Source organism: Neltuma alba, unplaced genomic scaffold (genome assembly GCF_004799145.2).
Source record: "Neltuma alba isolate B1F8T4 unplaced genomic scaffold, ASM479914v2 tig00011970_pilon, whole genome shotgun sequence".
Lineage (NCBI taxonomy): Eukaryota > Viridiplantae > Streptophyta > Magnoliopsida > Fabales > Fabaceae > Neltuma > Neltuma alba.
In genome coordinates this window covers 114,172-140,191 of record NW_021636545.1, presented here as the reverse complement: position 1 = coordinate 140,191, position 26,020 = coordinate 114,172, and the positions used below count along the sequence as shown (strand labels likewise).

Genomic DNA, 26,020 nt, shown 5'->3' with positions numbered 1-26,020 from the left:
CTGTTTTCTTTGTATTCTCCCCATGTTTATAGTGAGGTATCCCAATCAGAGTAGTTGATGTATTCGCTTTCTTTATATTACGCCCTCTGGAGATCTATAACACAGCTAAGAATAACATCAAGACTAATCAATCAAATGCAGAAAGCCTTACTGCAATTCTTGGCAAAGACAAGTATGACTGTACATCCTGATATGTATACTGCACACTGTTCTCATTTTCTATCAACGAGTGCCCTATGTGCAAATAAGTATAGTAGTCCTTCAGCCTTCACTGGCAAGAGGAAGACTGTACCCTTCGGCTTCAAGGTATCTCCTTCCTCCTGTAGTCCTGTATTCTTGAAGCACTTCCTCTCTTTCTCTTGGAGTCGCTGATAATAACCACATGCTAAATTCAAGCTCTCCCATGCCTCTAGACCGAGCGAGCAGCCTAAATTGGGCTCTCTTCCTCTCATTGATGATGGGAACTTTCTGTTTTTTAACTGCAAACTCTGGTTCTTCTCCCTGGACAAGAGGCATGCTTTGGCTTTCACTGTGATGGATGGTGGTCTGTCTTCCCTCGAATGGCGGAACCGAAGTTGACTATGTCTTCATTCCGATGAGCATAGACAATGCCTAAGACACAAAGCATCAGTTAATTATAAAGAAAAATCACTTTGTCATTCCCCAAATCAATAAAGCAAAATGAAAAAGACGTGGGGTTCAGTTGACAAATTGAGCTCTATGACCTTGCTTCTCAAATCGGAGTAGGACCAAGACACAGCCGGACAAGGATTAGTCCCATAGTTAATTGAAGGGGCATCTTCATGTCTTACCCAAAATAGAAGTGAAAAATGAAAAAAAGATGCGCATCTTAGGAGGTTCAACGCACCATTTCAAAATCAAAGCCGCAGGACCAAATGATATTTGCTAACCATGAAAACCAACATTATAAGCACGCAGCTACTTGCCCTCAGTCTCTTGGACACCAGCCATGATAAGGCAAACAAAAAGGCAGGTCGAAGTTGATCAGTGTAAATTTGCTACGGACCAAGGATGCCCCTACTTCTAATACGCCATTCCCCATTACGATGTGTGCCGGTAAAAGTAAAAACTTTAACCAAGGTATCTTTGAAGACGAAGAGTAAAATGATTTAATCAGTTTCAACTTAAAAACTATTTGTTGAATGGCAACACGCAGGTTTCGTGTTCCAAAAAAGAGGGGACTTAACAATGGACGGGATCCTCAACACTGGAGACGAAGAGTAAAATGACTTACCAAGATCTTCCAGATCTGCTTCACTAGTTGAAGTCCTCTTATAATTGGTTGATAACCTGCTCCCAGAACCAGATACTAATATATCAGCTTCTTCTGAAGGAACAAGTTTTTCTCCTCGCTCTCTTCTACGCCTGTGCTCTTTTCCTTCCTTATCATGCACATGAACTAGTTCGCTTGTAAAAAGCTTGTCAGATAAATCTCGAAATAAATTGCAAATTCCAAAAAGTTCCCCCTGAAATTCCTTGCAGTCCTGCATGAATACTAACGAGTAATTATTCACTTTCAAGAATTATGTATGAATACGTTAATAGATATCCACAACCAAAATGCATAGATTTGGTACCTGGACCCTTCAAAATAACGCTTTTCCATTTTTCCAGAGACAGCAATATTTGACAGTTGCTGCTTGTAGATCTGACGAGAATAAACAAGCTCTTCAAGTGAGCCAGCTGCAAGAAGCCGGAATACCACAACATGTCGCTTCTGCCCAAATCGGAACGACCTGTCCTGTGCCTGTAAGTCTTGAGCGGGATTCCAGTTGGGATCAAATACCACCACACGATTTGCACTGACAAGGTTCAATCCAAGCCCGCCAGCTCGAGTTGATATCAAGAATACCTACAATCATAAATAAGAGCCCAATGGCCAATTGAATTGAATGGCCCTAAACAAGTATCATTTTGAGGCCCCGGCCGAAAAAGAAAACCAGAAGAAGTATCATCTTGAGAGGCTCACTTGTTTGCTTGGACTTGAGTTGAAGTCATCAACCAGAGACTGACGTAAATTAGTTGGAGTAGATCCATCAAGCCTTGAGAAGCAGTAGCCTTTTCTTATAAGAAATTTCTCCAATATGTCAAGCATTCTGCAAAGTGCAAAAGGAGCACAATACCAAGAGAAAAATAAAAATTTGTTCCAGGAAAAAGAAGGCATAGCACTTCGCAAGTCCCAGTATTGTTCAGTATCTGAGAACATGCGCCCTCATGGACTGTTTATAAGCAAAAGATCAAACAAAATCTCTACAATCCATGGAGTATCTACTTAAACCACAGTTAGGTCATAATCCGCAGAAGGGTCTTCAGACTTTTTTGAGCGGGGATGGGAAGAGAAGTGGGGTTTGCTTATGGATAATGGTAAAATGTATGAACTCAGTCTTGAGCCATTCCAAACGTGGATAAAAAGTTCAGTCTGATTGCCAATTGGCCTATTATCCATACCTTGAAACAATGACTTTGAAAAACAGAATATTCTTAAAACATAAAAGTCACTGTCTACCATTGGCCAAAAAGAAAAAAAAGATCAATAAAACCTAATGAACCATACAAGCTAAATCTAGAGAACTGGAGGTGCTCAAAAAGTAAAAAGTTCTGAGGTGTATCACCTTACAGAATAGCTAAACACAAGTATTTTATCACCCTGAGAGATCCATGAAAACAAAAGTTTTTCAAGTGCTCTCATTTTTCCACAATGTTTGACATCACTTAGACCCATAAAATTCTCATTCTGCGTGTTCCCACCCACCAAATCTATATCATGGCCAAAGACAGCAGCAGCAAACTCTGCGTCTTTTCTTTGTTTCTCTGGGTCATCTTTGGGGTTTGGCTTGATCAGCTCAAGGTGATTGCTTATCTGGCATAAAGACAAAACAGGTAACATCAAAGTAATGAAAGCACGTCTTATTAGCACGAGACAGATGGTATACTTTCTTCAAAGAAATAAAGCAAAACCAAGTTAAACAGAAAGGCAACAATGCTCAACATTCTGCAAAGAAAAGTGAAATCTAAATTTTAGTTGTTGAGAAATCAAAAGCACCATGCATAATTACAGGGTTAGCTAATCTAAGGCACTGATAGAATTAGTCAATTTGAGTCACAAATCATTAACATACTCATAACGTCCAAACGCATCGGTTCCAAAAGTTCCCTTTGTATCAAATCCTCCGATAAATTCAAGTGAGTAGATGCTATCTCCACATAGCAAAATGAAGTCATTCAACTAAAGTGAATATCGATGAGTTAGACAAAAGATTTCAAACAAAGACAGTCATATCATGTCCTTTTTGAGTCAAGTCACTCATCCTACTTCATCTATTGTATCTTCACAAATCATGCATGCATATCTTCTAAAATTGAGGCAATGCTTTGCTTTCAATTCCCTGTTAGAATTGTTGAGCTGAATCATTACAAAATTTACCAAAAATAGCAAGCCACGACGGCCATAGCTATGAATAAAGCATCTTTTAAGATATACAACTTGCGGAGATGCTATAACCAAAAGAGAGGTGCAGAAATGTTCAAGATCTTACTCAACCTGTTGGAGCTTGACAAGGCAAGGAAGGACAAGGCAAAAGGGACATGAATCACAACCATCAGGGTTATCTCTGTGGAGGTAAGGCCAAATGATTCCATTTGATACAATCCTCTTGCAACATTCAACTTGTGTGAGTGGGCTTCCACAGCTACAAGGCAAATCCTTATTAATGAGGCATTGGATGTCAGGAAGTTGTAACATTCTCCGATATGCCCGTTTCTGTAATTCACTCATGGCACAGAACACAACATTATCTTCCTTTCCCATCATAAGATGCCCAATGGTCTCTTCCTTCGTCCTTCTTAGCATATATTTCTGAAGAACTGTAACAAGGTGCAGTTTTCGCTTGTTGGCAATATCAACAAACCTCTTCGGAGCAGTTGACCTCTGACCATGCTTGAGGGGTTCATCATAGAAATCTCGAAAATGTTCCCGTGTTCCCAGGGATCCTGGAACAACCCAGTCAAAGAGATTAAACAGTTCCATGATCTTATTTTGCATGATCGTGCCAGTAAGACCAAAACGTCTTTGGGTTTTTATTTCTAAACATGCTCTGTAGAGCTTTGATTTCTCATTCTTGAGCCGATGAGCCTCATCAATGACCACAATATCCCATTTGATTTCTGACAAGATGCTACCATGAATTCTGTATGTGTCAAAACTGGTAATAAGTATCTCCACTCCATGTGCTTCCAATTTATCATATATTAGATCTCGGTTTGAACCATGATAAATGGAAACACTAAAGTTTGCCCATTTAGAGAACTCACTCTCCCAGTTATGGATAACAGAAGTTGGGCAAATTATTAATACAGGGTCTCTTTTCATTGCTTGATTTTCCTTTGGCATATATTCTCCATCTTTACCAAACACAGCAGCAAGAAATGCTATTGTTTGAATGGTCTTTCCAAGACCCCTGTTTCAAAATCCCAACAATAAAAATTGAAATTGCAGAAGAAATTGTGACAAAAAGGCAAAATAACCAAATTCCCCCACACCCCCCCCCCCAAAAAAAAGGGAGGAAAGACAGCCAATATCGATATCACACAAGGTAAAAGCTAAGAATTTACATTGCAACAGATAGTTTCAGCAATTACATAAGAAAATGAAATGATTAAGAATACTGAGCATGCCAATATATGACAGATAGATTCACTAAAATGGATTGCAACGGCTTAAGTTAGCATAATATGTGAAGAGAAAAAGATTAAACATGTGACTCACATGTCATCGCCAAGAATGCCTCCATGATTGTTTTTATACAAACTATACAGAAACTTCACTCCCGCTCTTTGATGTTCAAGCAGTCTGCAGTTGATAGATGCAGGAACCTGAAACAATGAATTACTCTTTAAAGAATAATTTTCTTCATATTTCAAACTGCAAAACTTCAGTGCAAAAGGTTTTACGCCATATGCTGTCTAACAGTTATCAATGTTGAGACAGCTGTAAACGTCTATTTATAACGCATCCACTGTGTTACTCATGTCCATGAATGTTTGAACTATACCGTTATTTCCCTATAGAACTGTGTAGCACACTGCTGAAATCGTAAAATGCATTGGTATAACTAAGAAAACCGTTAATCACCTCACAAATGACTCAGTATTTAATCTATCATAGCATTAACAAACAAGCTCCTGACAATGCCACAGACGGGGGGGCAAGTAAAGCCTGTTTTTTAGGTATGTCCGCATTCCCGAACTGTAAATTGCTAAATTACACCCATGCACAGAAACTACATCTCTGATGTGGGTGCGTAAGAGTCATTTTTCTTTTCTTAAAGAAAACAGCTCGAGGGTGTTATGATGATTTCTTGAACTAGTTCCAGGAGAATATGATTTTATTTATTCAATACACAAAAAATAGGAAGAAATGATGACACATTTTCTGCCAAAACTACTTAAACGACCTACTTAAACCAATTCATCGACCTGTTTACCACGAATAACCATTAAGTTTGACTAAAGTTCAAGCCAATTGCTAGATTCAGCCAAGGATGCAACCAGAGTCTTTTTCTTCCCAAACAGTTATTCGACTGTTTCAAGCATATTAACTGGACTGAAACCTTTGCATAAAGTAAACTCCATCGAAAAAATATTTGCGTTCATGAAAACCATTAAGCTTCAAAAACATGGAGCCACCTGTACTACTGGAACTTCTCCATCCGAAGACAATACCAGAGGCTCAAAGGGTCCAGTATGATCGAACTGAAATTGACACAATTTAGCTCTACCGAATTTTTCCCTCTTCAATTCTGGCTCCTCCTCCTCTTCCTCCTCCTCCTCATCATCATCATCCACGACGTCACTACATTTCTGTTCCCTTTCTCGCTTAGGTGAATTGCGAGGCTGAATTAGGGGAGGAGCAAGTGGGTCTTGCAGGCGACGAAGCTGCTGGGTGAGAGAGGACTTTGGGGGTTTCCTCGGGATTGGGAAGTCGGAATCTCGGAAAATCGAAGATTGCGCTTGGCTAACCGATGGAGAAGACGGTTGGCTTGTGCACGGCTTGAGAGTCTCCTTGAAAGCGCGCAGTGACATGGGAGAGGAGAGCCTTTCTGGAAACCGCTTCGCTCCTGAGAGCGCGCTTGATCTAATACGTTTTAGATTTATTTTATTTTTTTTGCCGGCAATTCATTTTAGAATTTTACTGTTTTTAATATTAATAATACTATAGACTACTTCCTCCCATCTTCATTATAAGAACTGGTTAACTAATTCAAGTAAATTAAAAAAATTTATTAACTTATTTATTTGTAATAAATAAGTATTATTTTTTTAAAAATATCCATGCTAATCAAGTATATTGGTTAGAACTACTATTATTACAAAAATTATCTTAGAAATAAATAAATATGAGAAATAAAGTGGATTAGGATTTTATATTTAAGACCAAAATAAAAATCAAATAAGTTTTTACATTAAGGAGCGGAGGGTATTGCTTTTTTTTTTAGCTGAATATTAATACTATATACTAAACGTTATATTTAAAGGTTAAATATACAATTTTACATTCTAAATGTTTTAAATAATATATGGCAATTATAATTAAAACTATAATAATTTTCTAAAATTATCAAATTATATAAATATAATATATATAATAAAATGACTGTCATTTTCCGGCATTATACATTTAAATATGTTTTTTAGTTATATTATCCCAAAAAAAGTTGGTTAAACATAATTTTTTTATAAAAAGTTATTTTACTATGAATCATGTTATATTAATTAACTTTTATCCTAACCTCAATTTACAAACGTTATTTTTTGCAAATTTCAGTTTTGCACTACACGAGTTCTTAATTTATTTTCTAGAAGCAAGGGACTTGTTTTTTTTTCCCTCCCAAAATTTGGAGGTGATATTGCAAATTGCCAACTCATTAACCGCCAAAGAGTTTTCTGATCAATGAACACCCTCAATTTAAACTATTAATGAATTAATAAAGGTATATTTTCTTTCAAAAGTTTAAATTTTCATTAATCTTGCTTAATTATTAATAGATGTTAATTTCCTTGATATCTTCCACTCAATTCAATGCTAAGGACCTTTGGAATAATTTTCCCCAGATAAAAAAATACACATATTCTTTAAAAAAAAAAAAAACCATTCACTCCCTTTTCAATCGAATTCTCAGTCTCTCTGGCAAAAAAAAAATTAAATTAAATTAAATTCTCAATCACTTGAAAATATATATATAACAAATTTCTAGGGGATCCAGGTTGGTGGGTAACAGTGTTACCGTTGAGTCTCTTGCATGTCGCCAAGTGGAAGTAACGTACTCTGGTTCAGAGCATAGAAATCACAAACAAAACGCTCCCTCCCTCAGCTTTGTATGCCAACCCTCCACAGCATATTTCACGTTTTACTCCGCAACGGTCACTTCCCTCTCTCTTTCTTCAATCTCCGTTATATATACTATGAGCGTATCACACTCGGATCAATCCACACCCACCTTCATCATCAATTCTCTCTCTCAAAAGATCAGCTCGGAATTAACTTCTCTAAGAAATGGGGTCTGAATCTGGCTGCAGGTTTCCAGGCTTTTTGATCTTTTTCATGTTCACATGGCTTCTTTTCGCGTCATTATCTCAAGCACGAGAGTTTTACGTTGGTGGCAAAGATGGTTGGGTAACGAAGCCTTCAGAAGACTACCATCACTGGGCTCAAAGAATGAGGTTTCAAGTGAATGACACTCTCCGTAAGTCCAGTACATTTTTGTTTCTCCATATTTATATAGATTTCACAATGTGTAGTGTGATTTTTCTCCATTATTATCATTGATTGTTGTTTCTGGTGGATGTAGGTTTTAAGTACCAGAAAGGGTCTGATTCGGTTTTGGTGGTGAAAAAGGAGGATTACGATTCGTGCAACACCAAAAATCCCTTGCAGAAGATGGAGGATGGCGATTCATCTTTCATTCTTAATAGGTCCGGTCCCTTCTACTTCATCAGTGGCAAATCTGAGCATTGCCAGAAGGGTCAAAAACTGATCGTCGTCGTTATGGCTGCGAGAGGCAAGCCTCATCACCAGTCACCTCCTACCCCGGCGCCGGCGCCGGCGCCGGTTGTGGCACCATCTCCGGCAGCCAAGACACCAACTTCATCGCCATCGGCTAGTTCCGGCCCAGGTTTGAGGCTTGCTGGTCCGGTGGTGGGATTGGCTTCGGGGGTTAGCCTTGGGATAAGCTTGATCTTTGGGAGCATTGGTGGGCTGCTTTAATTGTTATATGGACGTTGAAACAGAAGTGACTTCTTTTGTGTTTGGCTGGGTGTCTGGAATTGATTTCCTGGTATTTCAGTGTATGTGTATCTATTTGCTCGATCAACGGCGAGCATAGAGCAAGCTTTCATTAATTAGGGAAGTATGATTTTAATCTAGAGAATTTCGATACTTTTGTCCCCCCCCCCCCCAAACAATTTCGATTCTTTTTGTATACTTACCCCGCCATTTGTGTTAAGAGCATTATCTTACTTCGATGGTTTATGGTTATGGCTCCTGTACCACAAATTAAAAAATTAATCGCCCCAAGCATATCGCTAATAATTAGCAATTAATTAATAAAATTCTTGTCGATAACAGATTACCATCTATGTATACCCTTGTGATTCTATTCATATTTTTTTCAAATAAAAAAAAAATTAAATCTCACTAACTCATCCAAAACTTATATGTGTGTGCGTGTAAAGAGACAAAACTTAATTCAACAAAAAAAAAAAAGAGACAAAACTTATATTCTTACTATCCGACTATACTGGATGTTTATTTCATCAATTATATTGAAAGTTGAAACATGCGTATCTTCTTTTTTCCACGTCGATAATATTTTCACCGACATTCACTTAATTTAAATTGTTGAAAACATTTATCCTTAATTAATAATGAGTTATCTCTTTTTTTTTAATAACAAAAAGTTTAAGTGAATTGAATCTCAGAACTCAAAATCAAAGTATGACTCCATGCTCATATAATACTTATAAAAGTATTTATAGATCCCTGACCTTGTATTGTCACAATAAACAATGAGTTATCTCTTGGAAGGAGTGATGAATTGTGAGGTCTACTAAGTAATTTTTTTTTTTGGGCCAAAAGGTCCGTTGAGTAATAATGACTATTACAATTACCTCAAATTATATTGACGCAACATAAATAGGTCTTTACCCTCAACGCCCGTTTTCTAAAAGATTGTGCGATACGAAAAACAACCATGGCATCTATATATAGCTTCACATTAACAAGAAAAGCCCGGACAAATAGAAACGGATCTCGCGGATCACAAGCGCTAGTTCATGCATTGCCATTCATAAAACAGAATCACTATTTCTTAGCTAATAAAATCCAAAATTCAAATATATGAAGGGTAATACCAAACACTTGTTGCTTCTGCCAACCACAAACAAAAAACAGTATAGAAAACCCAACAACTGGCCCTCAACCTTTTGCTATTATTATGGTATCACTAAAAACTCTCCCCTCCTGCATATTTTATCTTCTTCCTCCCCATCGATCTCCCTGATCATCATCAATCAGTAGAATTCATCCATCCACCCACCCACCCCTCCATCCATCCATCGGATCATCAAGATGAAGCATGGTCTTGTGATCATAATTTTGTTAGCCATGGTTTTGGGTTCGATGTCCAAATCAAAACCATACAACAACATGTTTCAGAAGGATCAAGTGTGCAACAACAACAACAATAACAACAATGGATTGCAAGGAGATCAGTGTTCCGACAAGATCAAAGGAATGTCTTTAATGATGAGATCTACTGGTAAGAGCAGATCCAGGAACCTCAGGACTGTGAGGTATATAAGTTACGACGCTCTTAAGAAGGATAATATTCCCTGCAACCGACGTGGAAATTCTTACTATAATTGCAACAAACGCGGGAGGGCCAACCCTTATCGACGTGGTTGCACCGTCATTACACATTGCGCCAGAAACACTGATTGATTGATTGATCCATCCTTGTTTTCTATAACTATATATTCTCACTGCACCTGCATGCATATGCAATATGTAACCACACTATTCCCATCTAATTTTAATTTATTTATTTATATAGTTTCTTCTCTTTCCTTATAGTCTTAATTAATCCCACGTCTCTCACTGCTTTTTTTTTTTTTTCCAGTTTTTAGATCTTTATAGAATGACAGAAGCAAAAATAATAATGGGCCCTTTAAATTTAATTTATTGCATGTATAAATGTATGTTCTTCATTTTCTTTAATTTTCATGCATGGACATATATACATCATCTGAATCTCTCTTCTCTTCTGTTTTCTCATTTGTGTATCAACTAACTCGACCAACTAAAAGGGCAATACTTGATCACTTGTTACCTCTTCCTTTTCAATTTGTTTATATATGTATACAAAATAAGTAAGATCCGTAGGATGAGAATTGTTAATCGCCTTTAGTTCTGTAATGAATGTGTGATTGTTAATTGGATATATATGGCCAATGCAAGGTTCTTGCCTGCTAATCTGCTTGTCACTTCGCATGAATTAGCTCTAAACTTCATGGCTTTGTTCAATCCTATTCCTCTGCCCCCAGGTCCTGGAATCTGAGAATCTGCAACTCTGCAAAAAGGGATTCACAGTCAAATTTTGTTTGATGTTGTGTTTTAATTATTATATATTTCAATAATAATTTATTCGTAAATTTTCTTACAAATATAGTACTACCCCCGGTCCTAATTATAAGAGCTAACTAATTAATTTGAAGAGATTAAGAAAATAAGTCGAACAAAGCTTTATATTAAGGATCGAGATAGTACATTGTAATGTAATTTCACATTGGCAATCATTAGAAGTTCATCAGTTAAATTTTCACAACGTTATTAATTAGTTAATAGTACTACGGTGCTAGCAGAGAAACAAAAATATTCATATATTCGCTGGTAATAATTCATAATTCGAAGTGTCCTATCACCTTGAATAGTCCAAAGGTCTCGTTTGGAGGGGAGCCTATCCGTTAGGAGTTTCCATCGTACAAAAATCTGCCAAGTATCATCAAGATATATATAGACACACACACACACACACAACAGATATCGAAAATGAAATAGCTTCACAAGATCCCAATAAATCATACTAATATTGACGTTTACGATTCCCCAAACTATAAATTGAATTATAGTCTTCCAGGAGGAGAACAATCCCAAATGAAAAAAGGTTTCAAGCGACGCTTTAGGCTTCTAGTTTTTCCAAGCTGAGAAACTTGATGGAGAACAACGAAACGATGCGTCTCTGTTTCTATCTGCATCTATATAATTGACTGCTACGCTTCATATACTGTTGAAAAGCCAAGAAAATGGATTCCCATTGTAAATATGGTCGATTTTTGAAGGACAAGCAAGTTACTGATGCAATGGCTCTAGTGGCAGAATTATGCCGGAAATTCTACAGAATGGGTTGGGTTTCAGGTACTGGAGGAGCTATGTCTGTCAAATTGGACCATCTCGGCCTCATCGTCGTGACCCCTTCTGGTGCATAATCACCGCTCCTTCTTTACACATATAACAAGTTTACTCTATTCACTTCAATATCTGAAAAATATGACTATCTTTAAATGAAAAGGGGTTCAAAAGGAGAGAATGGCTGCAGAGGAGACGTTTGTAAGTCTTCGGACGGGTCTGATTTGCTAACACCTCCTGTGAAGCCATATCCTCACAACCCTCCCAAGGGCAGCGACTGTGATCCTCTGTTCATGAAGGTGGTCACACACAAACAGTGTTTAATTTGTTATTTTACATTAATCTTTCTGGTTTATTTACTGTATGCCCCTATAGATGCATTTAATTGCTTTTGTGGTATTGTCCCGTCTCTGAATGAACAGATTTATGAGATGCGCAGTGCTGGTGCTATTATACACAGTCATGATATGGAGGCTTGTCTAGTATCTATGATCAGGCCTTTGTCTAAAGATTTTCGAGTAATTATCTGATTTAACTGTTGCTGTTAGAAGTCAGCTTCTGTATGCCTAGTTTTAAATTTGACGGGGTGAATTAAGGCTTTTCCTCTGGGTATATAGATTTTTCCACTAATTTAACAGATCACTCACATGGAAACGATTAAAGGAATTGATGGACATGGGTATTTTGATGAATTTATAGTTCCAATAATTGAGAATGCCGCACACGAAGGAGAGCTGATAAATTCTATAACTGAAGTGGTATATCATCTTTGTCCATTTGCCTTTGGTTTACAGTTTCATGATGATGTTTTCAAGTCTCTCTATCTTTCAATTGTACAATAATAATAATAATAATTGTTTTTCTATTATTGTACTTCATATAGCTTGAAGCTTTCCCGAGAACAAACGCGCTTCTAGCACGCAATCATGGAGTTTTCATATGGGGAGAGTCATGGATTAGTGCCAAGACGCAGGTCAGTGTGTTTTACTGATTGGGTGAGGAAAAACTGAGGTTATGAACACAAGCTTTTAATTAGTGAATTACTTCGATGTGTATCAGGCTGAGTGTTATCATTATTTATTTGGTGCTGCCATCAAGCTCCATCAGCTGGGACTGGATTCTTCTACGCCAAGCCATGGCCCCATCAAGAGATCATGAACAACACAGATAGTATCAGATGGGAGTTTCAGCATTCAGCATTTGGGTTTCGAAAGGTTGAAACTTTTTAATCTGAGAAACATCAAAACAACTATGTGTATGGTTTTTTTTTTTTTTTTGCCCTTTCGATTTGCATTAATTATTTAAGTTCCTTCGGAACCTATAACTGCAAATTTAATGTCTGCAGAATTTGACTTTAATTAATTAATTAGCTGTAAATCTCCTTAATGTTGCAGAAGGTGAACTGAAGCATACGAAACCGTTAAAGCTTAACCAATTTGTTAGCCTTTTTGTTGCATCTTCCCCACAAGTCTATGTTAGTTATATATATACTCCTCTGGTCTTCTTTATAACACACTTATAACACGTTCCACACAAATTAAGAAAAATCTTAAACTGCATTAACTCTTCGTTAAAATATAACAATTTCCTAACTTTATTCATACTTAATACACTTTTTTTAAAAAAAAGTTTATTTATAATATAATAAATGAAAGACAAAATAGTATATTCATGTCAAAATTTAATAAAATGACTTATAAATAGAACAAAAGAAAAAAAAAATTTCTCTACCTTATAAATAGAAGCAGATGAGTAGCTCTGTTTCACCACTGTATCAGTATAAAACACTCAGTTTATACTCACGTACGCTTTTTTTTTCTCTGGACATTAACGTAACAATGCTCTCAAAGTGTGTTTCTTCCGAACAATCAGAACCTAAACCTTGTTTTCAATTCATGTCTTCACTGCGTATTGGAATAATGGAGGTTTGCTGGAAAATCTAAGAACGTATATTTACTATAGTCGGACCAACAACGAGTTCGAATCGCATAAACCCTTTAACTACTTTTCAAAGGCATGTGCATGCACCTTTTTTCTCTTCTTCGTTAAAGTATCTTTTCTAATTAGTTCTTTGTATTTGTACAATTAGCCTCGGTTACCTAAGCCACGCTTAACGCGTAGCAATTAAATGCTTTCTATGATATGAAATTTAATTTTCAACCACTTCCTTCGGTTTTAGTCGATGAATATATGTCGTTTTTTCTCAATGTCATGACCCATACGTAATTGAGAGGACATCATTCATTTTGCGTACGTGGTTTAGATGGGCTACATAATATGTGAGAATTAATGTGAAAGTTGATGTATCAATAGTAATTCCTCCATTTCATAACACTACCTCCGCTTCTTAATATAAAATCTAATTAACTAATTTAAAAAGATTAAGAAAATTAGTTATATTGGTTATTTGTAATAATAAATAAGTGTTGCTTTTCTTTGAATACTCTTGCTAACCATGCGTATTAGTCAAAAATATCGTTTGATGGAAAATTTAATATGTACAACTACTATAAAAATTATATTGTAAAAAAATGGATAACTATAAAAGATAAACTGGATTGGTGTTATATGTTATATATTTAGGATCAAATTAAAAATCAAATTAGCTTTTATATTAAGGATCAGAAGTAGCATGTGAGAAGTTGATGAGAAGAAAATTTTAATCCAAAATATAAGAGGGTGAGGGGATAATGTGAAAGTCTCTATCTTGCACTCCAAGTGACTAAGGCTCTACCGCCCAATCTTCAACACTAACTGTTGACCCGAAAAGTGTCATTTAATCAACCAAGACGTTTTCAAACCAAGCGCAACTGTTATTTGCAGTTACGTACTGGCAATGAAATACATCTGGGCCCACGGACGATCGAGAAAGGGGAAAAGCCCAGCAGATGAACATTGATCGTTTTTTAACCACACAAATGTTGATCATTATTTAAACGTGAGAGAATATAGCCATCGCTGCTCGTTTGTGTGTGGTTTAGTGCACATTATGCAAGTCTATAAATACACATCGTATCACGTGGTTCAAATGCATCCGTCTTCATAACCTATCTCCCCAGAAAATCCTCCTTCTATAAGCTATTTGCACTTTGTCCGCTTCAATGGATCACTTACCTGAGCCTCTGAGTCCTATGGCACAATCCCTGGACAGCTCTTCCTTCTGGTTATACGTCCTTGGTGTTTTAGAGTTTGAAGTTCCTGTCCCTCATTTGCACCTCATCTCTTGCATTAAGTCCCTTCTTTCCATCCCACGCTTCAACTCTATACTGGTTTCTCTCTGCTTTTCTCACTTAATTTTACATATGCACTTGCATTTTATCACCTAGCTAGCTACTACTAGTTTTTATATATATCTGATGTGCATATCATAACGAAACAAGGACTTATGTTTAATGACAGGTTAGAGACGCGAGTGGGGTCAGAAGATGGGAACGGGTTGAAGTGAAGTTGGAGGACCATATCATTGAACCAACAATTTCCTGGGATTCCATGTCAAGGGATGAATATGCCAAATGCTTCGGTGATTACTTATCTCAGATATCAACGCCGCAGCTACCTCATTCGAAACCATTATGGGAAGTTCATGTGATCAACAGCTCCACTACCACTTTAGTTTTTAAAGTTCATCACTCCATTGGAGATGGCTACACTCTCATGACCGCCCTTCTCTCTTGGCTCAAAAGAGCTGATGATCCCTCTCTCCCTGTGACTTTTCCTTCACTAGTCAAGTCATAAAAAATGATGACACTTTCTGATCAACCCTGTCTTAGCAGAATTCCCAGTTTCGTGCCCAATATCTACACTTCTATAAAAGATTTCGGGTGGAGCTTACTCAAAAGCACTCTCCATGAAGATGACAAAACACCCATAAGATCTGGACAAGAAGGAGTCGAGTTTCAACCCGCTAACTTGTCCAGTATCACATTCCCATTTGATCATATAAAAAATATCAAGTCCAAGCTTGGAGTGGTAATTACTTTTTAATTCTTCCGTCAAGTTATTGTCAAGATGTCAGTGTGAATATGGACTTCACTAGATATGGGAAGTCAAACCTGCATCGAATAAGTGTGTGTGGAAGGAACAATGAAATTGTTTTAATATGTGGTGGTTTTTCATCCTATTGCCCATTTGTTTACTCAGTGTGCATCATGTGTCTATATATATCAGTGTATAACTTTTGTTTTGCTATATACAGACAGTAAATGATGTGATCACCGGAATAATTTCCTGCGGGATTCGGTTATACACGCAAGATGTTGATTACAGTTCAAGAACAAAAAAGTGCACCCTGCTGCCAATGCTGAATACGAGAAATGTTGAGAGTTACGAGACGAAGGAGAATAATACGAGAACGGGGAGGGACAGGAAGGGTACTTGGGGGAACAAATTCACATACACGCAGGTACCAGTTCCGGAATTGACAGACACCCTTGTTTCCGATCCACTTCAATTTGTTTGGGAAGCTCATCATACTATGAAGATGAAGAAGAGAGGCCATTTGGTTTATTCTCTCATTTCTAGGTTTCTACAGATGATGCATCAATTCAGTGGCCCTGAGGTGAGTGCATGGATGTATGTATTCGTTGCACTGCTTCATTAATAATATACTCCCGTTATTCTTTGGCTAATTCTGGATACTTTTTGATACATTTTGCTAATGAAGTATTGTTCTACATTGTGTTGCAGGCAGTGGCCAAACACTTTCATAAGACGATGAGAAACTCAAGTGTACTGATACCAAACATGGTCGGACCCTCGGATCAACTAGCTATGGCTCATTTCCCCATAAAAAGCTTATACTTTACCTTGTCCGGCGTACCTCAGGTATATAAAATGTATTGTTACCTCTCGTGTTCACTTTCTCATCATTTTTCTTTGGGTTTTCTTTAATACCATCTATCTCTGATGTCCGTACGTGTGCTGAAGAAATTAAATTCTCTCTCTTGGTACTTGCTATATATATTGTTGCAGAGTCTGGTTATTACCATAACAAGCTATATGGGAATATTAAGAGTGACAACAAGAGCCGAAGAAGGATTTATAGATCAGAAGAAATTAGTGTCGTACATGAATGATGCCTTTGAAATGATACACAAAGCAGCGTAGGAGATTCCTTACGAAACCAAGTTGTAGAAATAGCTATGCTAATCCTTCACGAACTGAGAAGATTTAAGAGGGCTGTTATGTTTCTTTAGCAAATAAAATTAATGCAAGAGATATTTCTTGATTTAATCCATGTAATAGTTACTAGTATTATTTATGATTTGTCAGTTGCAGCAATAAATAAAACTGCCTTTGCTCCTTATTATAGCAGCCAATCTTGAAAAAAAATATTGGACGTTACAAGTTATGAGCTAATTCCTTACTGAGTGAACCAAGCTCATCACAAAAGCAGCCTATTCATTTAATTTTGACCAAAAAAAAAGAGAGAGGTTCACATTAATTGAATTCACTAGAGTGAAAATAAGCCTCGAAGCTTATAGGAACGCGGAAGAAAATGGTAGAACTTTGGAACTTGAGAAAGGCCGGGTTTGAACTTTACAATAACTTCAAGAAAAAAAAAAATTTACAATGACGCTTAAATTTATGCCACTTTGGTCTTATTTATAAGTCATTTCCATCATGTTTGATATAGAACAAGAAAAATCTTAAATTTCATTAACTATCATTTAAAATTTAACAACTTTCCAACCTTATTCCTATTTAACATACATTATACCCTATATAAACAAAGTCAACACAATAATAAATGAAAGGTAAAATTATACATCAATATAAAAAATTTCTTTCAGTACCCGAGGTTCAAAATATATCTTCTCTCTCTACCCTATAAATAGGACCATAGGGTAGAGAGAGAAGATATACCAGATTGATATGCACGCACGTAGAAGTGAATGAGGGTCTGCTGAAAATCATAATCTACCCTATTTCTAAGCTACTTGAATAACTAAACTATATACCAGATTGAGTATAGCAGAAAGAACTAATATCTTACAATGTGACAAATCAAAATTTGAATCCTATTTGAAAATATACTCACATTTAATGCTCGATAATATCTCAAATAGAATTGTCTTCAATTAGAAAATACTTACACGTAGCAAAGAAAATAACTTAGTTATGTGGAAATCTGTTATTGGTTGAAGACATAAATGTGTAAGAAATTTTTTTCTTTAAAAAAATATGTTCTTGTTTATAAGGAAGATATGCGAAAGAAAATAAGCCGTAAAAAAATGCAACAAAATAAATAAGAAAAAAAATACATATAATCAACTAGTAATAAGAATTAAAAAAATATATGAAATATGTGAACAGATTCATGAGATGCGCAGTGCTGGACATGGAAATGATAGAAGGAATTGATGGACGTGGGTATTATGACGAACTTATGGTTCCAATAATTGAGAATGCCGCACACGAAGGAGAGCTGATAAATTCTAAACTGAAATGGTATATCATCTTTGTCCCTTTGCCTTTTGGTTTACAGTTTCATGATGATGTTTTCAAGTCTCTCTATCTTTCAATTGTACAATAATAATAATTGTTTTTCTATTATTGTACTTCATATAGCTTGAAGCATACCCGAGAACAAACGCGCTTCTAGTACGCAATCATGGAGTTTTCATATGGGGAGAGTCATGGATTAGTGCCAAGACGCAGGTCAGTGTGTTTACTGATTGGGTACGGTGAGGAAAAATTGAGGTTATTAACACAGCTTTTAATTAGTGAATTACTTCAATGTGTATCAGGCTGAGTGTTATCATTTTCTATTTGATGCTGCCATTAAGCTCCATCAGTTGGGGCTGGATTGGTCTACGCCAAGCCATGGCCCCATCAAGAGATCATGAACAACACAGATAGTATCAGACGGGAGTTTCAGCATTCAGCATTTGGGTTTTGAAAGGTTGATGCTTTTTAATCTGAGAAACGTAAAAACAAATATGCATATGGTTTCTTCTTTTTTTTTTTTTTTTTGCCCTTTCGAGTTGCATTATATATATATATATGTAGTAGTTGTTCAGACGTCTATTTAATTATAGGTCCCGTTATAAGTTCCTTCGGAACCTACAACTGCAAGTATATAATGTCTGCAAAATTTGACTTTAATTAATTAGCTATAAATCTCCTTAATGTTGCAGAACGTAAACTGAAGCATTCAACATGTTTGAAGCTTGACCAATTTGTTAGCTTTTTGGTTTCATCTTCCCCACAAGTCTATGTTAGTTATATATATAGCTCTGACTCATCATTGTATCAGTATAAAACATAGTTTGTATTCAGATACGCTTTTTCTTCTTCTCTGCACATTAACGTAACAATGCTCTCGAAATGTGTTTATTCCGAAGAATCCGAACCTAAACCTCATTTTCAGCACAAGTCTTCACTGCATCAGGAATGAGGGAGGTTTGCTGGATAATAAAGAACGTATATTTGTAGGCCAATAACGTGAATTCAGATCACATTAACCATTTAAATACTTTCAAGGCATGCGCATGTACCTTTTTTCCCCTCTTCTTCGCTAAGTATCTTCTTTTTTTTTCCCCCAAATTATTACTACCTCCGGTGCTTAATATAATAATTGTACATGTTAAAAATCTCATTAAATGGTAGTTTTAGTTAATATATATGATTAGCAAGGGTCTTCTAGGAAAAATGATACATTTATTACAACTAACTAAATAAACTAATTTTTTTAATTACTTCAAATTAGTTAATTAGGTCTTATATTATGCATTGAGATAGTATTTCTTTATATTTGGACAATTAGCTTCAGTTACTTAAGCCACGCTTAAGTCCCAGCACAATGACATGGCCTGTAATTGAGTGCCACTTAATTAAGGTGGTACCGCATAGAAATTAAATGCTTCCTTTGATATGAAATTTAATTCTCAACCACTCCCGTCGGCTTTAGACAATGAACATCTTTTTTCTCAATGTCGTGACCCATAATTGAGAGGACACCATTCTTTTTGGCGCCGGTGGTTTAGCTGGGCTTTGCCCCATCTTCAACAACCCACATAAATTTAGGAATTAATGTAAAACTTGATGTATCAATGATAATAAATTTTGTGGATACGTGTGATAAAAACTGATGGATACACTTCTTTTGATTTTTATTAAAATTGACTTCTCCACGTAGCTAAAATAAGAAATGACTATAATTAGAAATGTTTCATTTTCTAACACCGAAAGAGATTAATTTGGATTTTCTTTCTTTGCAAAATTGAGCTCAACTTTATGCAAGGCAATTCTGTGAATATCCCTGGGAGAATAATAATCTGCATGAATCAGACTTTCATGAAAAGAAAATCTAGGCAGTATTGAATTTAGTTAAATAGGATGTTATCGGTAAACAAGTAGAATATTTAAGTGACTTTCAAGTATAAATGAATAAAAAAGAAAACAAGAGAGAAGCATAAGATTCAACAATTTAATTCTCAAAATTTGAAACTAAATGCATAATTTGGTCCTTGGAAAATAAACTTTACGCTTGTTCAACTTATTATGCAGATAGACTAATTAATGAGTTGTAAATAAAAATTTTACAAAGACAAAATAAATAGTTGAAAATATATATTATGAGATTTTTTTTTCAATAACGAAATATTTAAGAAATATTTTTATCATGTTTTGTACCTGTGCGATAGAGAGAGTCTCTATAAATACAAATTATGCAGATAGACGACTGGTGCACACAAAACTTATCTCACCTTATGTACCATACTTTATTCATTTCAATGGATCCCTTAACCAAGCCATTGAGTCCTATGTCACAGTGCTTAGACACCTCTTCGCTCTGGGCATATATCCTTGTTGTTTTTGAATTTGAAGTTGCCTTCCCTCATTCGCCTCTTTTTTCTGTCCTTCGGTCCCTAATTTCCATCCCACGCTTCTCCTCGATATTGGTTCTCTACCCCGCTCTGTTTCTCTCAATTTAGCACGCACTTGCATTTGATTTATAACGTTATTGCCTAGCTAGGTTCTCAAATCTAATGATCCATGACCTCATGCTTGACCACAGGTTAGGGACAAGAAAGGAGTCAAAAGATGGGAACGAGTTGGAGTGAAGCTGGAGGACCATATTGCCGAACCAACAATTTCTTGGGAGGCCATGTCAAAGGATGGATATGCCAAATGCTTTAGTGAATATTTATCAAAGATCTCGTTGGAGGATCTAACTCGTTCCAAGCCATTATGGGAAGTTCATGTGATCAAACACTCCACTACCACTGTAGTTTTTAAAGTTCATCACTCCGTTGGAGATGGCTACGCTCTCATGGGTGTTCTTCTCTCTTGTCTGGAAAGAGCTGATGATCCCTCTCTCCCTGTGACTTTTCCTTCACTCAAATCGTCAAAAATGGAGCCTGAAAGCCGAAACTTGTTCGGGAGAATTCCCCGCTTCTTATCCTCTATCTTCTCTTCTGCAACATATTTTGGGTGGAGCTTGCTCAAAAGTACTTTGGTTGAAGATGATAAAACACCAATAAGGTCTGGAAATAGATCAGTCGAGCTTCAACCTGCTGCCATGTTCAATGTCAAATTTCCAATGAACCGTATTAAAGAAATGAAGTCCAAGCTTGAAGTGGTATGTAATTAGTAACGTATATTTTTATGCGGGCAAGAAGATAAACTCTCGTTAGTTCTACTGTATTTGCTTGACAATAAAAGTTTATAACTTTGTTTTATTGTATTAATACAGACAGTAAATGATGTGATCACGGGAATAATTTCCCTCGGGATCCGGTTATACATGCAAGACGTCGATCATTCTTCAAGCACAAAAAATAGCACCCTTCTGCTAATACTTAATACAAGAAATGTTCAAAGTTACCAGGCAGCCAAAAATATGAAAGAGGCTAAAGGGGAGGGTACTTGGGGGAACAAATTCTCCTTCATGCATGTAGCAATTCCAAAATTGAATGACGCCCAAAGTTCAGATCCACTTCAATTTGTTAGGAAAGTTCATCATACAATGAAGAAGAGAAACTTTTTAGTTTATTTACTCCATGGCACGCTTGTGCAGATGAAGCATCGACTCAAAGGCGCTGAGGTAAGTAGATCCTCGTTTTGCTTCAGCTAACTCTGAATGCCTTTTCTAAATCGCTTTTTTCGTCGGATATATATACATACATGTGTGCGCGCGCGTGTGTGTGTGCATTTGGTTTTAGTGGGATTATATTGTTTCAGATTAAGGTTAACTATTATTGTGGCGTGCTGTGTAGGGAGCGGCTAAACACTTGCACAAGACATTGAGAAACTCAAGTTGTTTCATAACGAACATGGTTTGACCGTTGGATCAGTTGGCTGTGGCTAATTATCCAATAAAAGACTTTTACTTTACTGGGTCTGGCATGCCTCAGGTATATATTACTGTTTCCTCTTCCTCCCCTTTCTCATCATGTTTTGACCTGGGAAAATCAACTAATTATCACGAAGAGTCAGCTTAACGCAGTTAATGATAAATAATCATGTCCTACCAAGTAATAGTACTCCTGTTCTTTCGTGGGATACATAACATATAGTATTGTCCTGTTTTTTCTCTATACCCTCTCTTTTCATGCGTCGAAAAGAAATTAAATTTGAATGCCGTTTGCTTACTTTACTCTGCAGAGTCTGTTTATTACCATAATAAGCTACATGGGAACGTTAAGAGTGACAGGTAGAGTGGAAGAAGGATTCATAGATGTGAAGAAATTGGAGTCGTACGTGAATGATGCCTTTCACATAATACACAAAGCAGCGCTGGAGATTCCTGCAGACAAAACCAAATTCTGAAAATTAAATCCTCATGAACTGAGAAGAATTATAAGTGGGAGTGCAATGTGTTTATGCACCAAATAAAATGAGATGTGTAAGCTTATGTTAAACATCCATCAGTGTCAGCTGTAAAATAAGAGTGGAGTGAGAGACGTGAGAATGAAGTTACAAAACAGAGTGAAGAAGTAAACAATAGTTTTTTTTTTGGCCAAAAACAATAATTGTATTTGAGTGCGAGAAATTCATCTTTAAAACGAATGTCTCTATCTTGCCCTCCAGGTTTGTAAGGCTTTTACCACTTAATTTTCAACATTAACTTTTGATCACTGCTCAGAACAAGCACTTTGGAAAGGGTCATTTAATTAACTATCTCTATCTTTCAATTGTACAGTAATTGTTTTATGTTTCTATTATTGGTGTGCTTCATATAGCTTGAAGCATACCCAAGAACAAATGCGGTGCTAGTACGCAATCATGGAGTTTTCATATAGGGAGAGTCGTGGATAAGTGCCAAGATGCAGGTCTTTACTGATTGGGTGAGGAAAAACTGAGGTTATTAACACAGCTTTTAATTAGTGAATTACTTCAATGTGTATCAGGCTGAGTGCTATCATTATCGATCCATTTGATGCTGCCATCAAGCTCCATCAGCTGGGGCTGGATTGGTCTACGCCAATCCATGGCCCCATCAAGAGATCACGAGCCTCACAGATAGTATCAGATGGGAGTTTCAGCATTCAGCATTTGGGTTTTGAAAGGTTGATAGTTTTTAATTTGAGAAAATCAAAACAACTATGCATATGGTCTTTTTTTTTTTTTTTTTTTTTGCCCTTTCGAGTTGCATTAATATAGTGGTTGTTCTGACGTCTATTTAATTATATAATATAAGTTCCTTCGGAACCTTTGACTGCAAATTTAATGTCTGCAGAATTTGACTTTAATCACTTAGCTATAAATCTCTTTAATGTTGCAGAACGTAAACTGAAGCATACGAAACCTTTGAAGCTTAACCAATTTGTTAGCTCTTTTGTTGCATCTTCCCCACAAGTCTATGTTAATCTTATTTATAAAGCACTTGCAATATATTTCACATATATTAAAAAAAAAAACCTTAAACTGTATCAACTATCCTACTAAAATATAACAATTTTTTAACTTTATCCATATTTAATACTACTTCTGGTCTTATTTATAAGCTTCAAATTGGAGGTGTAGTCCATTTTATAAGATTTAATTTGGTGTTTGTCTTAACATTTAACACACTTTTTTCAATTTTACCCTTAATTATTCATTCTCTCTCTTTTGCCATAATCTCTCTTATCACATTTTTCCACATATTCTCTTTCATCTTTTTTTCTCATTTATTACAAGGGCATATTTGAAATCAAAAATATTTTTAACCTATTTATTATTTTTAACTAATTTTAACTAATTGTTTGTTATTCACAAATTAGTTATTTAAAGCTTATAATAAGGACCGGAGGGAGTATATATATTTTTTTTTCAAAAAAAAATTTACATTATATAAATGAATGACAAAATAGTACATTCATACTAAAAATTTAATGAAGTGACTTATAAATATAACTAAAAAAAACCTCTCTCTACTTTGTAAAGAAAACCAGATGAGTAGCTCTATTTCACCATTGTATCTGTATAAAACACTCAGTTTATATTCACGTACACTTTTTCTTCTTCGCTGCACATTAACGTAGCAATGTTCTCAAAATGTGTCTCTTCCGAAGAATCAGAACCTAAACCTTGTTTTCAATTCAAGTCTTCACTGCGTATTGGAACAATGGAGATTTGCTGGAAAATCAAAGAACGTACATTTACTGTAATCAGACCAATGACATGAGTTCGAATCACATAAACCCTTTAACTACCTTCAAAGGCATGTGCATCTATCTTTTTTAATTATTTCTTTGTATTTGGACAATTAGCTTCGGTTACCTAAGCCACGCTTAACGCGTAACAATTAAATGCTTCCTATGATATGAAATTTAATTTTCATTCACTTCCGTCAGAAAAAGTTAATGAATTTTTGTTTTTCCTCAATGTCATGATCCGTGATTGAGAGGACACCATTCTTTTTTCGCACGTGGTTTAGACGGGCTGCATAATAGTCATCTCATCCTATTTCTAAGTTACAGAGAGATAATATTTTTTCAATCCTATTTATAGGGTATTAAGAAAAATTTGTTGCATGAATGTATAATTTTACCCTTCATTTATTATTGTGTTGACTTTGTTTACATGAAGTATAATATATATTAAATAGAGATAAAGTTGAAAAGTTATTGAATTTTAAATGAGAGTTAATAAAGTTTAAGATTTTTCTTAATCTGTGTGAAACATGTAGAAGTGACTTATAGAGGAGTATGTGAGAATTAATGTGAAAGTTGATGTATCAATAGTACTCCCTCTATTTCATAATATCATCTCAATTCCTTAATATAAGACCTAGTTGACTAATTTAGAGAAATTAAAGAAACTAGTTACATTAGTTATTTGTAATAAATAAGTGTTATCTTTTTAGAATACTTTTACTAATCATATGTATTAATTAAAACTACTATTTGATGAAACATTTAATATGTACAACTACTACAAGAACTATACTAAAAAAATACATAAATATGAAAGATAAATTGAATTGGATTCATATATTTAGAACCAAATTAAAAATCAGAATATGTAAGTAAGAAGTTGATTAAAAGAAATTTTAATCCAAAATATAAGAGGTTCACGGGATAATGTGCACTCCAAGTTTCTCAGGCTCTACCACTCAATTTTCAACACTAATTGTTGGCCTTGAAAAGGGTCATCTAATAAACTAAGATCTTTGCAAACCAAGCGCAGCAGTTATTCGCAGTTACGTACTAGTAATGAAATATCTGGGCCCACGGACGATCGAGAAAGGGAAAAAGGCCAGCAGATGAATATTGATCGTTTTTTTTTACCATACAAATGTTGATCATTATTTAAACATGAGAGGATATGGCCGGCGCTCGTTTGTGTCATTGTGTGTGGTTCAGCTTGGGCATTGTCCCCATTTTCAACATCTATCATCTATAAATGAAGGAAAAAAATTGAAATTGTAACATGATGACAAAAGTAGTACTATGAAGGAGAGCTGATAATTTTTAAAACTGAAGTCGTGTGCCATCATTGCCCCTTAAATTTTGTGTTTTTTTTTCTTTTTTAGTTTGATGATGTTGTCTTCAAGTCTCCCTTTCACTTGCACTATATAACGGTCTTTTTCTATTATTTCACTTCATATAGCTTCATCAGCTGGGGCAGGATTGGTCTACGCCAAGCTATGGCGCCACAAAGAGATCATGAATATCACAGACAGTGTCATATGGGAGTTTCAGCATTCAGCATTTGGGTTTTGAAAGATTGATGCTTTTTAATCTGAAAACATCAAACCAATCATGTATATGGCTTTTTTTTTTCTTTGCCAACGTATATGGCCTTTTTCTCTTGAGTTATATTAATACTACAAAATAAATCTTATATTTAGAACTGAATATTTGGGACCGAAGGAGTATATAGATATTGTTCTGACGTCTATTTAATTATTTCCTTCAGAACCTATCATGTCTGCAAAATTTGACTTCAATCAGTTAGCTATAAATCTTCTTAACAAAGCAGAACAAACCATTCCGTCCATAAGATGGTTGAAGCTTAAGTTTGTGTGCGTAATATATAAACAATAAACCGCTTTCTTTTTTCAAAGTAAATCTCAAAGACACTCCCTTTGAAACAGCACAATAT

The 26,020-nt window shown here is 35.7% G+C and overlaps 3 protein-coding genes and 1 pseudogene across 3 annotated transcripts; 3 read left to right on the top strand and 1 right to left on the bottom strand.

The window, feature by feature from the left end:
- Window positions 1-200: 200 nt before the first annotated feature.
- LOC114720202 (switch 2-like) lies at window positions 201-6,119 on the bottom strand. Its single transcript, XM_028905816.1, is given in 9 exon segments — window positions 201-573; window positions 575-612; window positions 1,256-1,527; window positions 1,599-1,873; window positions 1,991-2,117; window positions 2,634-2,881; window positions 3,563-4,478; window positions 4,787-4,893; window positions 5,713-6,119. Coding segments are annotated over 9 exon segments (2,685 nt in total). The 5' UTR covers window positions 6,103-6,119; the 3' UTR covers window positions 201-261.
- Window positions 6,120-7,573: 1,454 nt separating this feature from the next.
- On the top strand, window positions 7,574-8,284 carry LOC114720201 (early nodulin-like protein 2). Its single transcript, XM_028905815.1, has 2 exons — window positions 7,574-7,763; window positions 7,869-8,284. The coding sequence occupies exons 1-2, from the start codon at window positions 7,574-7,576 to the stop codon at window positions 8,282-8,284; spliced, it is 606 nt and encodes a 201-aa protein (XP_028761648.1).
- Window positions 8,285-11,379: 3,095 nt separating this feature from the next.
- Window positions 11,380-12,883, top strand: LOC114720200 (probable bifunctional methylthioribulose-1-phosphate dehydratase/enolase-phosphatase E1 2; annotated as a pseudogene).
- A 7,646-nt stretch (window positions 12,884-20,529) lies between these two features.
- Window positions 20,530-22,314, top strand: LOC114720235 (O-acyltransferase WSD1-like). Its single transcript, XM_028905865.1, has 4 exons — window positions 20,530-21,068; window positions 21,183-21,533; window positions 21,706-21,843; window positions 22,094-22,314. The coding sequence occupies exons 1-3, from the start codon at window positions 20,595-20,597 to the stop codon at window positions 21,769-21,771; spliced, it is 891 nt and encodes a 296-aa protein (XP_028761698.1). The 5' UTR covers window positions 20,530-20,594; the 3' UTR covers window positions 21,772-21,843; window positions 22,094-22,314.
- The last annotated feature ends 3,706 nt before the right edge of the window (window positions 22,315-26,020 follow it).

Coding starts and splice junctions, on each gene's coding strand:
- LOC114720201 (XM_028905815.1), top strand. CDS start 7,574: ATGGGGTCTGAATCTGGCTGCAGGTTTCCAGGCTTTTTGATCTTTTTC. Junction 7,764..7,868: donor TCAAGTGAATGACACTCTCC/GTAAGTCCAGTA, acceptor TGGTGGATGTAG/GTTTTAAGTACCAGAAAGGG.
- LOC114720235 (XM_028905865.1), top strand. CDS start 20,595: ATGTCAAAGGATGGATATGCCAAATGCTTTAGTGAATATTTATCAAAG. Junction 21,069..21,182: donor TGAAGTCCAAGCTTGAAGTG/GTATGTAATTAG, acceptor GTATTAATACAG/ACAGTAAATGATGTGATCAC. Junction 21,534..21,705: donor ATCGACTCAAAGGCGCTGAG/GTAAGTAGATCC, acceptor CGTGCTGTGTAG/GGAGCGGCTAAACACTTGCA.